The sequence below is a fragment of the Calonectris borealis genome, chromosome 2, assembly GCF_964195595.1.
Source record: "Calonectris borealis chromosome 2, bCalBor7.hap1.2, whole genome shotgun sequence".
NCBI lineage: Eukaryota > Metazoa > Chordata > Aves > Procellariiformes > Procellariidae > Calonectris > Calonectris borealis.
The window spans coordinates 116,738,870-116,755,148 of NC_134313.1; the positions used below are offsets into that span (position 1 = coordinate 116,738,870).

A 16,279-nucleotide genomic window follows, 5' to 3' on the forward strand; every position below is an offset into this window, starting at 1 on the left:
GCTTTCACAGCTGCCTGAATATTTTTCCTGAGACTATTTCTTGCACTAGATGGAAACATCCGCTTTTGAATGTGGGAAAAATTCTTTGGTTAATACGAAGGTTATAATAAACAAATTTTAGTACTATAATCTGTTTAGGGGAAGAGACTTTACCTCCCATGTCTACACAGTGCCAAATACCAGGTTTCTTTCAGTAGGAACTTTTGTGTGCTGGATGTTGCAGCTATGATACTTTCGGCTCACTATAATGCATGACAGTCTTTTGTCCTCCCTTGAACCATACTAGTGTTTTTCCTAAGGGTCCTTCCACAACCTCAGGTCTATATGAGATTTAAAGGGATCATTCCCAAGTTGCATAATTTAACTATGTCATCTTCTGTGGTAAGAGTCGGATCAAGAATAAAGGAGTATATCACAGGTCTCGAAAGGATTGATTGTGCGAGTGAGGGCTGATTGGCCTTTGGAGATACTTTTAATAGTTCAAGATTCCCATTCCATCTAAAATCCCTTATGCTTTATGGCAGGCACAAATCTGCAAGAGGTTAGGTAGAGAGAATACAGTGTGATGGCTGAGAGAAGCAAAAAGATTCTTTTTCTCATGGCAGCTCTGACTGCATGCTTTACTGTGTCTTGACCAGGGAGGCTTCTTACCGAGTGAGCTGTTGCAGAGAGAGCATCTCTTGTGTTGGGACTTGTGAACATGTTTTACTGCAGTACTTTAATATCCAGAAGGCATTAGAAAATAATTAAAGCTAACATCAGTAGAATAAGGATTTAGTGTTTTCCTTAAACACTTTCCTTAGTTTCTCTTAAACTCCTATCCACTTTATTTTTATTTCCTTCCTGTTGGAGTGATTTTTCAATTCCAGCAGAAAAGCACTTAGTCAATCTCAGCTGGAACATATGTACACTTTGTGCATCGTTTGGGATGGGTATATGCATTAGCATTGAGTGATGCAGGGCATTTTTCCGTCTCCTCTTTTTGTGTGTTCAGGGTATTGCACTGCCTTGGCGGTGCTGTCAGATCCTCTGGCCTAGAATGAATGGCTGCAGCTGAAGTCCTGAACTTTGATCCCTTCTGTAGTAATGCAATGAGCAGCTACCAGACCACCAAGCTCGTTAATTCAGAGTTCTTTCTGAATGTACACTGACATCTGCTTCCTGCTTTGGGTTAGGGAAGTAACTGAAGACTTGCCTTTTACTAGGCATACATTGTTTTAAGAACTGCCCGACATATTTTCAAATGGTTTTTCCATTAGTCAGAAGTGATTCCTGAAGTGCTTTTCTCACAGTTGACCCCGATCTGTTTTGCTTCAGGAGCTACACTCAGCAACAAGCTGAAATCTCCAAAATGGGTTTGAACTGGAGGAGACTTTGTTCTCTATGCTGGGAGAAATTTTGGGGACCAGATTTCAATGATGAAGGAAAAGGAAAACATATTTGCTTGTTTCAAGTCAGAACAGTAATTTCTGTTCCAGTGTGTGGCAATACAGTTTGTGTGCATCGCTTCACTGGTCAATGCACTGTGGATTTAACTTCTCTTTTGTCAAATTAGGAAAACGTTTCTCAAGTATCATTAAAGGGCTCTTGGATTCCTGGGTGTCTTGTAAATGCCATTTTCTCTTTTTGTTTTATTTCATTAACGCTTCCTTCCACACAAGGCTTTTGGCTGAAGCTTTTGGTTACCATTGAAGGCAGTAAAGTTATCTCTGCTGACGTCTCCCTAAAATCTGTAACTTTATGAAGCTTTTTTCTGATTTCTAATTTATCCCATTTGATACTGTAGTTTTCATTGCATGATTTCACATGGTGCTCAGGCCTTGTGATTACATAATGTACTTTTTATGAAAATGATTTGGTGCCAGAGGGGAGGCTCAGAGTAGAGGAAATCATTAACATGCAAAAAACTTGAGCTCCAAAATAGCTTTAATTAGAAGCTTATTTCAAAGAGCTACCACCTGCCTCTCATTTTGGCTTTGCATTAGCTCTAAAAATACACTGTGGTTTAAAAGTGTGACGTAAATGTATTCATATCATGCTAGAATAACAAAACTACAAAACAACAGTAGCTGGACTTGTGCTTAAAAGTAACACTTTCTGGCTGAGGGACATTCCTCTGGAGGCACAAGCTGCTGAAACTATGTAGAGTACACTAAGTGATTCCATCTGATCTGCAGAAAACACTATGGGTTATATTTTCACTTTATAAATATGTCACTGGCAAAGCTAACTGGCTGCAATAAGTTTTTTGAAATGGACATTTCTGACTGAGTTTTTGGAAGACTGCATTTCTTAAAGTGAAACATAAAAACTCCATTCACTAGCTACACATTAAAAAAAAATGGCCAAAGGAAATAAGATGACCTATAAAAAGCTGGGAAATAAGAGTTCATACATAATTTAATTTTCTTTAATTATGCTTTACATGTAATAGTGTGGATAATTGGAGTTTGATCTACTAGTACAAGCTAGTTAAAATCCAAATTTGAAAATTAGTGAGTAAGAACAACACATATGATGAATAAAGTGGTAGGTATATTAAGAAATGATGCTGTGCTCTTAAAGGCAAAAAGAGTGATTACTGATTCAGTCTTAGGTGCGTGATATATATTTGTTTCTTCAGACAGTATGGTTCAGTACTGCAGTATACTTGGAGATCATTGGAGTGCTCTAAAGAACTTGTCATATTATGTCATGTCATATTCAATCATATCACTACTGTTAAAACAGGAGGTATTTTAACAATTGTATTTGTGTGTGATGAGGGATTATGACTGTTAAAGATGAATGCTTCCATGTCTGATATGACATGTAGCTTCATATATATTGCAGATAGTGCTATAGTTTTTCTATTCATCATTTTCATGATGTAATGAAATTGGTAAGAATAAGATTGATATTCATAATATACATGAGAGCAGAAGCTATTACTACTTGTTACTTAAGCAGTAACTCCTCAACACCTCTACTGACCTTTACTTTTTTCTGTTATTTGAATTGTGATATGTCTACTAGATTACCACTGCATATCAATTACATCTGAAGAATAGAAATTAAATTGTATATTTTAGACAAGCTTAAACCCTGAAGGTTGTGGTCAGAAGCTGTCTAGAAGATAGCTTTCTCACTACCATCAGTATAACCATCAGTATAACCAGTACCTGAAATTTAATTCTATTACAAAATATATAAGATTTCTGTGTTAGTAAGGGCATTCACTTTACAATTAAATGTCTTTTACTTTTAATCTTATGATATATCAAGCAATATTTAGAACTTTTCAAAACAGTAGAATAGCAGTATGGCAAAAACTTAGACATAATTACTGTTATAATTTTTGGTTACTTAAACTGTTTTATGCACAATTTTAATTTTTGTGGGTTTTTTTCTGGTTTTATCTATATCTTTTTAAGGAAGAAAAGATGAAAAATAAGTCTTAAGAAACAAAGTACAAATGTGTTCTACTACTGTGCCTTTAAAAAGAGTTTTTCAAGCTGATATGTGTAATCTTTTTGTCTTCAGGTTTCAGGTACCAGGGAGTTCCACTGAAGCTAGATATTGAAAGTTAAGGTTCTGGAAGTAGGGCAGACAGCTGCAGATTTCTTCTGTAGCACACTGCTGGTGGTAGGAAAATTCATATGAAACTGTGGAAGGGGAATTGAAGACTCTCTATACCCATACTTACAGGGTTGTATTCTTGATAAAGGTGTAAAATAGAAGTGGAACTGAACAGTTAGCTAACGTAAAGTGTTGAGAGGGTTTTCAGTATGCCTTTGAATGCTGAATGCGAACATATGTGATTTTGAGGTAACAGATGTAGAATAACCATGGTCACATGGACACCTGGATTATGAAGCACTATTTTCTTGCAAGCCAAATAAAAATGCCACTAGTTATTTCTAGTAGCCCATAACTACACTTTAAGATAACTATACCTAAGAGACCTAAGAGACTGTGGTGCTAGCACCTTTTACTAGTTATCAGTGTTTGTACAAGTTTCTGAGAGTTACTTTTACTGGTTACTCATAATTTTATACAGCTGGCTAACATACTTTTTCTAGATGGTATCAGCAGTGTGATAATAATATCAGCAACTGTTCGGAAGTGGAAGCTGGCTATCATTAACATTGATAGCATACAAGTGCAAAACATCTCAAGTTTCTCTAATGGTTTCCACTGTTTGCTGATCAGGAGTATGTGATAGGACTAAATCCTGTGAAATTTCACAGTCTAGAGGAACAGATATCTACCATAGTGCCTTGGAGTAGATCAGAGATGAAAGACAGAACGTCTTCTTTGAATGCCTTATTTGAATGATTCTTCTCTTGACTTCATCTAGTCCAATTCTGCTTCCCAAGCAGGTTCAGCTAGAAGCTGCCCAGGATTGTGTTCAGTTGTGTTTCGAATATGTCAAGGGAAGGACACTCTACAACCTTTCTGGACAATGGGTTCCAGTGTTTGATGACCTTCACAGTAAAAAAAAAAAAATCTCTTTTATGTTCAGATAGAATTTTATGTGATACAGCTCTCTAGCTTCTCCTCACCTGAAACAGTTCCTCAACCATCTTTGTGGCCCTTTGCTGAACTTGCTGTGGTATGTCCCTGGTTGTTTTTTGTACTGGGGAGCCCAGAACTGGACCCAGTACTCTGGATGTGGCCTCACCAATGCTGAATAGAGGGGAAGGCTTCCTTCAATTTGCTGGTGACACTCTTCCTAATGCAGCCTGGGATACTGTTGGCTGCCTTTGCTGCAAGGGCACGTTGCTGGCTCATGGTATAATTTGTCCAGGAAGACCCCAGGTCTTTCTCTGCAGAGCTGTTTGCCAGCTGGTTGTCCCCCAGTGTGCCCTTGGTTATTCCTTCCTGGGGCAGGACTTTGCATTTCCCTTTGAACTTCATGACATTCCTGTCTGCCTACTTCTTCAGCCTGTTGAGGTCCCTCTGAATGGCAGCACACCTTCTGAACGTGGCAGTTTAACCAGTCTTCAGTTGACCTCATTGTCGACTTATGTAGCCTGGACTTCATCAGCTTATGTATGGGGATGCTATGGGAGGCAGCACCAAAAGTCTTCCTGAAGTCAAGGTAAATGTCATCCACTGATCTCCTGTCATCCACAAAGCTAGTCACTTCTTTGTAGAAGGCAGTTAGGTTGGTTAAGCATGATTTCACCTTTGTAGACCCATGCTGACTACTCCTGATCAACTTCTTGTCCTTCGTGTGTCTGGAAATGGTTTCCACGAGTATTAGTTGCTCCATTACCTTCCGAGGGTCTGAGGAGGGTTCCCTGGATCTTCCTACTTGTCCTTCTTGAAGATAGTGACGTTTGCTTTCTTCCAGTCTTTAGGGTACTCTTCTGATTGCTGTGACCTTTCAAGTATAATTGAGTGGCGTTGCAATGACATCAGCAGGCTCCCTCAGCACTTGTGGGTGCATCACGTCAGTCCTGTGAACTTAAGTTTACTTTGTTTAAATATTCCCTAACCAGATCCCCTTCCACTGAGGGTAAGTCTTCCTTTGCTCAGACTTTCCCTTTGGTCTCAGGGGCCTGAGATTCCTCAAGACCAGTCTTACTGGTAAAGACGGAAGCAAAGAAAGCATCGAGCTCCTTGACTTTTCTGTGCCCTTTGTCACTATGGCCCCTGCTCCATTAAGGTCCCACATTTTCCCTAGTCTTTGTTTGGATGTCTGTGTATTTGTGGAATCTTTTGTTGCCCTCCACATCCCTTGCCAGATTCAACTCAGCTGGGCTATTGCTTTCCTAACGCCATCCCTGAATGATTATACAGTATCCCTATATTCCTCCTAGGTCACCTGCCCCAGCTTCCACCTCTTCTACACTTTATTTTTATGACAGTGTATTCAGGAGCTCCTTGTTTATCCTCGTAGATGTCTTGCCGCCTGCCTTTGCTTTACTCTCTGCTTGTTGGGGTAGACTGTTCTTGAACTTGGAGGTGATCCTTGAATATTCAACCAGCTCTCTTGGACCCCTTTTCTCTCCAGGGCCATATCCCAACAGATTCTTCTAGGCAGATCCCTGAAGAGGCTAAAGTCTGCTCTCCTGAAGTCTAGGGCTGTGGTCCTGTTTTATGCCCTGCTCATTCCTCTTGTGCTCCAGAACTTATCCTGACCATCCTCCTGACCATCTCATAGTCACTGTAGCCAAGGCTGTACCCCAACCTTCACATCCTTCCTTGCCTTTAAGTATCATGTCCAGCAGAGCACCCCTCCTGTTTGGCTCATCAGTCACCTGGGTTGGGAAGTTTCTGTCAATGTGTTACAGAAACTAGAGTTCTTGTGCCCTGCTATTGTCCTTCTTACAGATATCAGGGTTGTTCAAGTCCCCCATGAGGACCAGAGCCACCAAATGTGAGGCTTCTGCCAGTTGTCTGAAGAGTGCCTCATCTACCTCGTCCTGACCAGGTGGCCTATGGCAGACACTCATATTGGTCTGCTCACTAATCCTGACCCATAAGCTCTTGACTGGCTCACCACCTGTCCCCAGGCAGAACTGCATTCTGGGTGGTCTCTTGCTAATAAGGACAACTCCCCATCACCATCCTGGCCTGCCCTTCCTAAAGGGCCTGGATGCATCCATCTTAGCACTCCAGCCATGTGAGCTAGTCCACTATGACTCTGTGATCCCAGTGAGGTTGTAGCCCTATAACTGCACACAGACTTCCAGTTCCTCCTGGTTTTCTCGTTACTGTGTGCATTACTGTAGAGGCATTTCAGGGAGGCACTCAAAAAGGCCATGAGAGCTTTCTCCATAAGGCTGCTGTTCCGTGGGCACTTCCTTACTTGGATTCCTGTGCTTGAGGTGATTTCACTTCAGCCCTGTTTTGTTGATTGCTATGTCCCTTTGGTTCATATCATCCCGGGGCCCTTTGCTTGCCTACCCCATCTACCACTCCCTCACTTATCGTTGTAAAATCTCTCCCTCCCCTGTCATTCCTAGTTTAAAGTTGCTCTTACTGAGTTGGCAAGCCTGTTGGCAAAGATACTTTTGCTGGATTTAGTCAGGGGATCCTGTCTCTTCCAAACAGCTGTCAATCCTCAAAGAGGGTCATATGGTCATAAAACCAAGCTCTGTTGCAGATACCCACTGTGCAACCAATTGTTGGCCAACAGGATACGTCCAGTCTTCCTCATGCCCTTCCCCTTCCTCAGCAGGATTAAGGAGGAAAACCACCTGGGCCCTCATGCCCTTAACCATCACCCCCAGAGCCATGTCACACTTGATACTTTCCAGGTCACCCCTGGCAGTTGCTAAGCTTGTATGGAGTTATTTATGTGGGGTGATGATCCACTCATCTGAAACTTTTTTAAAAAAAATTACAAATTCAGTATGGTGTCCAACTATCAGCTTAACAGACATCAGGTAAGTACTAGATCTGGCTTGGGAGCGGGGAGGAACTATGTAAACTGAGCAAGGGGAGCTGGAGGCCCAGAGGGAAGGAGGTGAGCAGGACTGCTCCTGCTAGCAGTAGCAAAGCGTTAGATTGGTCTCACTCATTTGTCTACTCACAGTCTTAGTGTGCTTCAAGTGATACTCTTTGAACTTGTGCAGTTGCTACAATTCTTTTATGAATACATGCATTTTCTTTCTTTTATTTACACTAATAATAGTTGATAATGTCAACTGTTAGTGATGAAAAGCAGAACATTCAGAATTGTAGGAACCTTAATATTAAATAACTTGCAAATTCACATATGCATCTTGCTTTATTTTTTAATTGAAACATATATGGTACTTATTTATAGATCACTCTCACTAATTTCTGAATCGTATGTTAGTAAAGTCATTGCAGTGTTCTTGGCTAGTACTTCAGAGACTCAGTATAAGCAGCGAACCACATGTTCATCCTGACTATGATCAGTAGTCGCTGTAACCTCTTGAATACCACATATTTCAGCTGCAGAATGTCAGCTACAAGTTATGAATAAATAAAACAATTCTGAAATCTGTCCTATGAAGTATATTTAAGAGGGTAAATGATTCTTAAAGACTTAATAAAGCTGGGGAAACATACACATTTAAGAGGTGTGTGTATATATGCATATTTAATGTGTTTGTATACTGTAGAATGTTTCTAATTTTATAAACAATAAATTCTAAAATTGAACAGAAGCCCTAGACCCTGCTTTATAATTTAAAAAGTCTGTGTAGAAAATCCTAGGAAAATCATAGCTCTAAAACAATTGTTCTGTTTAGAAAATGCTTTTGGAGATCTATGTCAAACCCATAATTCTCTCAAAATGATTGCATTTAGTCACAGGAAACATTTTTTCATTGACTTTTGCTGTTAACAGAGGTAAAGAGTTTACATTTCCTAGAAGGATGTATGGCTTTAATCTGCACGTAGAAGAAACATTTAAAATGTTTCAAGTTTCCAGTGTAGGGATACAAACTTTAGAATGTTATAGATTAAACTTTTGAGACTTAAATCATCAAACTGAAGTTGCTAGTGACAAGTGGTCACTGGTTTAATGAGCTGCTATAAAGATGATATATTTAAATTTTCCCACTTGCAGTAGTAGGAAAAAACCAGATATATTGGTTTGACTTCAGTATCAGGCAAAATCTCAGTCTGACTACTTTTGAACAGTACTTTAATGATTTCCACGTTGAATTGCTTTTGTATAACATTTTTCAGCTCAGGAAGATGCGTTTTCTTTGTTTCTCAGCTAAGTTTCTTTTCGAAGCCACCAAGGATTCTTGATTAAAGGAATACTTCTCTCATGTTTAATAAGGAATAAGGGATTTTTCTAAGGTTGAATCAAATTCTTTTCTATATTTTAATTTATGAGTTTGTCAATTGGAAATGCTGTTACTACCTTGCTAAAGCAAAATGTAAGTGTTTGATATTGTCAGTTAATGTTTTCCCTCAAAATGTATGCACTTTAGGAGTTTTCAAACAGACAAAACCAACAAAACTCCATTAAATAAGAATGACCTTTAAGGTTTTCAGAAAAGGTCCATGTAGAACATAAGGGAAGAAAACAGGTGGTGTGATTAAGTGCTTGAAATGCCATCAGTGTTCCTGAAGTTACGCTGTTGAAATTGTTTTGCAGTTCTATCTATATAATCATAGGTGTGAAGGATTGAAGTATTTTAACTTTTTCACTAGAGACTAAGAGATTCAACTTTGCCTCTACCAAATGAACAACATGAATTACACTTTCAAATGTCCTTCCTATCAAACGGTTGATATTTGCAACAGGGTTTATAGAACATGTAGTGAATTATGTGCAGAATCTGGAAAGAAGGATGGGAGAACTTGATTTTTAGAAAATGGGAAAATCTGAAAAAGGGCTGAGGGAAGGCAAGTGGAAAGGACCCAGCTGCATAATGGGCTTCTGATCTCAGAAGTTTTCAGAATGAGACTTTGAATTTAGATTGATGTACTTGAGGCATGACAAGTCATGTCTTAAGTTATGTCTTGAGGCTGCTGAATAATGGACGAAGCTTGAAGTAATTTACTCCAAGCTGAATTTTTTTATTTGATTTTTTTTTTTTTTTGTCTTGTTGGTAACACTGAGTGGGCCTGTTTTGTTTTTTCTTTCCTTGAAGACAGAAAATGTGAATGCAAAGTGTGGAAAACATTGCCATTGCATTATTTTCACAACAATACATATTTGTAGGACTTTCTGTTATGTTGCTTAAGTAGACTTGAAAGAATAGAATAGGTTATTTTTAAACTACAGTTGTGGTTTAAAGAGTGCTTGTAAGGTGTAGAGGCATTTAAGAACCAGAATAATTTGGGGTTTTGGGAGTATTGAAACATTTCTTTAAACTAAAATTGTAAAAGTTATATCTTTAGAAATTTTGGTTTGAAATAAAATATCTAACTCTTTTTTTGCTCTTAATATATTCTGAATGTTATTCCCCAGAAAATCTAGTTTGTTTATTTTACTAAGTAAGCTTTTATTGAGGTTGGAATGTTTAGTGTTCTTCCTCATAGTAAGCACTCGTGTAAATTAAAATGAATCTTATTTTTGTTAGGATTACTTACGAGTACCATTTTAATTTACTAACAAGTTTAGGATTAAAACTATATAAATAACATTGCTTTGTTTCCTTTGTATTTCTTTCTTTTGCTTTCCTTAGGTCGAGATTTGATATGCATACAGTCCATGGATGGGATGCTCATGTTGTTTGAACAGGAAAGCTATGCTTTTGGCCGTTTTTTACCTGGTTTTCTTCTGCCTGGTCCCTTGACTTACAGCTCTCGGACAGATTCTTTCATTACAGTGTCTTCTTGTCGACAGGTTGAGAGTTACAAGTATGTGTTCATGTTCAGTAATTATAGCATATTTTGGTGCTATCATTTAGTATGTAAACAAATTAAAAGTAATCGTGTCTAATTTTTATTGCCTTTTGTAATATTCTATCGCAAAACAGGTGATAGGTAGTTGCAGGAAAGAAGAAAAATAAAATGCTGTATGTTGTTGAATGATTACTGTCTCTGTACATAGAAGAAAGCATACTGTGTGTCCTGAGGACTTTATGGTCCTATTTTATTTGTATAAATAAGTTAAGTTTACTAGCTTATCAAGGCACATCATGTTGTCCTGCAAGTGCCAGGTTTTTCCCTGCTTCAGTTCAGTCTAATCTGTGCTTTCAGTGTTGTCTGCACTATACCGCTTGAGCAAGATGTTCCTTCCAGTTGTTTCAGCGGGATTTTTATTTTGATGCAAATAGGTGTTAGTCTGATGAATCTGTTCAGTTTTCAGAAGAGATTTGAGACAGGGCCTTGGCTTTTGTGATCATAGGATCCTCTCAAAGGAATGAGGCCTGGTGGGGAGAGATGGAATCCACCTGACAAAGTGGCAGAGGCGGCTTGTTAACCTCCTTGACTTCTAGACTGAGGGATAGGTGCTAAATCCTATGTAACTGATGGTATAAGGGTCAAGTGCACAAAGGGGAATGCTTTCATAATACCTTAGAAAAAGTGGGATGAATGAGGGCCCATATTAAGTGCGTATTTACAAACACCTACAGGCGTGGCAACAAAGAGGAGGAACTAGTATTTGTGTGTGCAGTTAGAGATGTGACAGGGTAGCTTGTATGACTAAGGTGCTGTAATTGATGACTCCAGGCTCTTCAGGCAGAAAAGACAGACAAGGGGGGATTTGTGTTCACCATGGAGGAGCAGCTTGAATACATGGCGCTCTCTTACAGAACCACGATGTTGAGAGTTTATCAAGCATCCATCTGTTTAAATCAGATGGATGCTTGAGGAAGGCGACGTTGTGGTGGGTGTCTGCTATGAAGTCTTTTTTAAACAAGAAGTTTCCAATTGCAGGCCCTTGTTCTCATGGAGGACTAATGTCTGCTGGGAGGGCAACATGATGGACTTCAGCAATGTGGAAGGTTTCTGAGGTGCATTAAGGAAAACTTTTTTGATGCAGGTGCTAGACAGCCTGGCTAGGGAAGATGCTTTGATGAGTCCAACAACTCAGAAAGAAGGAAGAAATGTTTGGAGAACTAATAGTCAGCATCTGCCGTTGAGTGTTGCAGACATTGGCTGCAGTGACCATGAGATGATATAGATTAAGATTCTGAGAGAGGTGAGGAAGATAAGCAGTGGAGTAAAGACTGTAGATTTCAAGAGACCAGACTTGGGCTTGTTCAAGGAACTGGTAGGCAGGATCCTGTGAGAGGCTGCCCTAAAGGGCAAAAGGGCTCAGGAGAGTTGGTGAATCTTCATGGATAACCTTCTCAAAGACCAAGAACAATCCATTTTGTTGTTCAAGAAAATAAGAAGTAGCAGAAGGCAGCTTGACTGGACAGGTAGCTCCTGAGAGAGTTCAAACGGAAATGTAAGAGATGGAAGTTAAAATGGACTACTAAGGAGGAATATAAAACATCATGTGGGCATGCAGGGCATGGGATTGAGAAGATATAAGCTTGGTTAAAACTTTTACTGACAGAGGGTCTAAAGAACAAGGACTTCCACAGATACCTCAGATGTAAAAAGGTAGATCCAGGAAATTGACCCACTACTGAACAGATTGGGCAAATTTAACAAAGGTGTGAAAATACCAAGGAACTTAATGCTTACTTTGCCTCATCATTTCTCCATTAAAACTGACAAAGTCTGCTCTTAGGCTTTTTAAACCTCTGTGCCTAGCAGTAAATTGGGGTGGTGTGGTGTTTGGGGCGGAGCTACTACCCATCATTAAAAAAAGAACTAAAAAATGGTGGAAAAAGTGTCAGAGCTGTCAGGCTTACAGAGTAGTAGTTGTCCACAGATCTAACTAGCAGCCAAAGATGAGTGATGTTCCTCAGGAGCTGATACTGGAGCCAGTACTTCTTTAACATCTTCATCCTGGACAGTAGGACAGAATGCATGTCCTGAAATTCAAGGATGATGCCAAATTGTAGGAAGTGGCTAATATAAAGAGGGTAGGACTACCATTCAGAGGAATCTCATCAAACTGGAGGAATGGGCTGACAAGTACCTTAAGGATTTTTTCAGAGGTAATCATATCAAAGAAAAGAAGAATGCCACTTTTTATAGATTATGCCTTGGGAATCTAATCTGGGGAATGTTAATCTAACACAATGCTTTGTCACGTTACCCTGCTCTATCACCTGAATTTCTCAAGCAATACTCTTTTTAATATGCTGCTTAAGCTTAATCAGATGATTGTTAGATTCTGGATATTGCATGAGCAGATTATAGACATCGTGTGTTGTTTTCTTAATACAGGAGAAGATATATGTTGCAAATAAAAGTAATTTAATAGAAAATTCATATTTTTCCTAAGAAATAAATTAGAATAGAATTTATTAATATTGGCAAGGAATAAAGAAATATTTTTTCTTTAAAATGAATATCTCATGCATTTCATTATGTTTAGATTATTGACTTTTACAACAAATGTGGCTAAAATTTTTCCTCAGTCTGTCACTGATTCACAAATATGCTGTCTTTATTGTAGGAAGGTGTAGTTTTAAAGGAATTCTTCACTTGGATTCTGGGTATTGGTCTTTAGTGCCAAGTGTTAAGACACTGTGGTACTAATCTCTAGTGTGTGTCTGAACTATTAGGACATCCTTCTGAAGTGAAGGAAATAGACATGGTAAGGAGAAAAGAGGTTATTTTTATGGTTGTATTAAACATGCTTTCTCTTATTATAGTAAATGAAAAATAGAGCAGTTCTATCTCGTGTTTTTAGTAGAACAAGTTGCCAAATTTCAAATTATCCATCTTCCTATAGCTCATACAGACCAATGCCTTCATTTGAAAGCAATATTTCCTTTGTTGATTTTGAATTCTTTCAAGATCTAAAAGCAAAATGCCTCTTATTTAGATGATTGTATACTTGATGTGATAGCTGAATTCAAAGTTTGTGTTGGTCATCTGTGGCTTGAGTTTTTTGTGATGAAAGACTTGTATGCAGGCAGTTGGTACTTAAATATCAATACATATTGCTGTTCAATAGGAGTCTGGTTTGAAAACTATGTATTAGTCCCTGATTAGTTAATAAAATGATAATGTGCTAGGCAAGACTATCAATAAAATATGGTGAAAAGAGAAAATTTTATTAGGTCAGAATCTGCAAGTTCTCTTATCAATGTGTTAAACTGAAAAAGGGTGGTGAATTTGCTCATATAGAGGACACTTAAAGACATAATAATTGTACTAAAAGCAGTATTTTTAACTAGGTCATGGCATTCACCTTAAGCAATTAAATTTCTTACTCCAAGTACATAGTTTACTTCTATAAGTAAAATAATTTTAGGAACTAAAATCCTTCAGTAGCGAGCACAACAATACATGCATCTGAAATGTGAGGGCTGCTGGTGTCATAATTTTAAATCTATAACTTTAACAATATGCAAAAACATGTACTTTTATTTGTTAGACTTGAATTGGAACATTCAGAATTGTGTTGGTTTAAGCTTAGGAGCTGATGGCACTCCACGACTTCCAGAATTGAGTGCTATCTTTTGGATAAGTTTTTTGTTGTTGTTTATTTCACTTTTGTAGGAAACCTCAGTATTTTACAGATTACCTCATGTGCATACATTGGAAACAGTTCAGTAAGTTAGGACACCAGTACAAATTCAGGAAAGAAATAGTTACAGAAGAGTCAATGAGGACACAGTTTGAACATTGAGGATTGCATAGGGGTAAATGAGGACAGATAGATGTGTGAAGCTTTTATGGCAGTAGACATCTTTTGTTCTAATGTCTTCATTGCCAATTTTTCATAGTATGGTTGGTTGGCAGTTACAAAATAATAAAAAAACCAAACCCACAAACCTCCCATCTTTTGCTAGATGTGCCACCTACTGGTGCCAGTTTACTGTTATCTCTTGGATTGGAACCACTTAGTTTACTTAATGGATGTGCTTGAGCGTGTAACTATTAGATATAGCAGACTGTATTTCAGGATATTTTAGGATATTTTTTTAAAGCTTAATAAGAGAAAAAGTGTATTTTTTATTAGAATCCTAATTTCACAATTTGAAAATATGTTGGTTTCTTGCTTCTGTCTTCTTTGGGGTTTAGATTTCTATCCTCTAATATATTGAGCTGTTAAATTTATTTTAACACCAGATAAAATCTGAATAGAAATGTTTGTTTTAATTTCTGCCTTTACACTTAGCTGTTATCCTGCAGTGATATTTATTTTAACATCTTTGCTGATGATAGATGTGTTGCAGTAGGCTTTCTAACAATCCTTTTAGACTGTGCTTTTACTGTGTATGTATACTTATAATACGATAATTATTTTTTTTTTTTTACTTAATGTAAGGGTATTAACTACAAAGATTTTTTTTTTTTAACTTTTTTAAACTTCCTATAACAGATACCAAGTTCTGGCATTTGCGACAGATGCTAATGAAAGACAAGAAACAGAACAGCAAAAACTTAGTGCTGGAAAAAGACTTGTGGTAAAACCTGTTTATTTTACATGACCTGTATGGTACACTGCATACATGTTAAAAAGACCAATGCTGAGTAACGAATGGAAATATTCTCTGCTGACAAAGGACCTGATCCAATTGCCATTAAAGGCAATGGAAGGACTTCAGTAGATTTCTATGAAGATTGCTTTGGGCTCAGTCATTTAAGGTTGGGCATTAAAACGCACTGTTATTCTAAGGAGAAGAAAAAAAAAGAGAGAACTGTGTACTGGAAATAACTATTTCTAAGGCAGTCTTTGTAATACAGAACCTAAACTGTACTGAAATAGATAAATAGGTACACCTGAAATATTGCTCATGTTTTTAATTTAAGTCTATTTTTGACTTTGTATTGGACTTAAAAAATTAACCTCATTCTACCTGGGGAATCCTTTGTACTTGGAGAAAATCAGCAGTGAAAAATGTTTCCATAAATAGTCAGTATCCTGGACTCTTTTTGTCAAAAACCTGTGGATTCAGTGGTCTTCAGAATGTCCCTGTGACTAAGTTGTTTAATATTTGAGCTGCCTCCTATTAAGAGGAAAAGAATTTCATTCTCTGTGGTCCTGCAGTAGAATTGCTTGTCTGCTAAATATACTGCGTAAAATCCTAGATTCAACGTATTTCACGTATGACAGTAAAATATTGGGAGAGCATCTTCCTTCCAGTGGCCAACTGTAGAGTTTTTTCAAACTGTAAGTCAGTCAGAATCCTACATTTTGAATTAGGAGAAGACATAGTTTTTGAAGAAATTTGGAAGCTTCATCAGGTATGCTGCAAATTAAATACATTTTTTTAATCTAAAATGAGAAGCATATATGGAGATGAATGTAATCAGCCTGGCTTTTTTTTCCCTGTGACTTTTAAGATGGCACTTCCAGCTTCGTATATCAGACATGCTAGTATGTTTACTAACACACTGTATGTTCTTTAAGCAAAATGATTGATGCTGTTCAGATAGGACAGTTGAACTTTGATGTTTTCTGACTTCAGAAATTCTGAATTTCTGTTTAACCAGCTTGGCAGCAGTCAAAAGCAATTTTTGCATGTGTGAATTAGTTGAAATTTCTCAGAGGAGCTGAAATAACAAACCAATGAAACGTATCAATAAGCAGTAGTATTGTTTAAAGATGTAAGGATATAGGCAAGGCAGGATTTGTAAGTAGTTGCTTATTATATCAATGTATGTAGTTGGAAGAGCAGACAAGCTATCATATACACAAACATTCTTCAGATTGAAGGGTGTACATTAGCAACTGCAAGCATAAATATTGGCTTACAAAGCTAAAACTTTGTCTATTTTTCCATTTACATATATTGGTAGAATAAGTTATCACCTTTTGCTCTCTAACCTT

The 16,279-nt window shown here is 37.8% G+C and overlaps 1 protein-coding gene across 2 annotated transcripts in view; it reads left to right on the forward strand.

The window, feature by feature from the left end:
* The window catches only part of BBS9 (Bardet-Biedl syndrome 9), a 313,308-nt gene that overhangs the window by 25,364 nt on the left and 271,665 nt on the right, over nucleotides 1-16,279 (forward strand). For both annotated transcript variants that reach the window (XM_075143047.1, XM_075143048.1), the window contains 2 exons: nucleotides 10,110-10,284; nucleotides 14,828-14,912. In XM_075143047.1, the coding sequence (XP_074999148.1) occupies nucleotides 10,110-10,284; nucleotides 14,828-14,912 (260 nt within the window). The remainder of the gene's footprint in view (nucleotides 1-10,109; nucleotides 10,285-14,827; nucleotides 14,913-16,279) is intronic.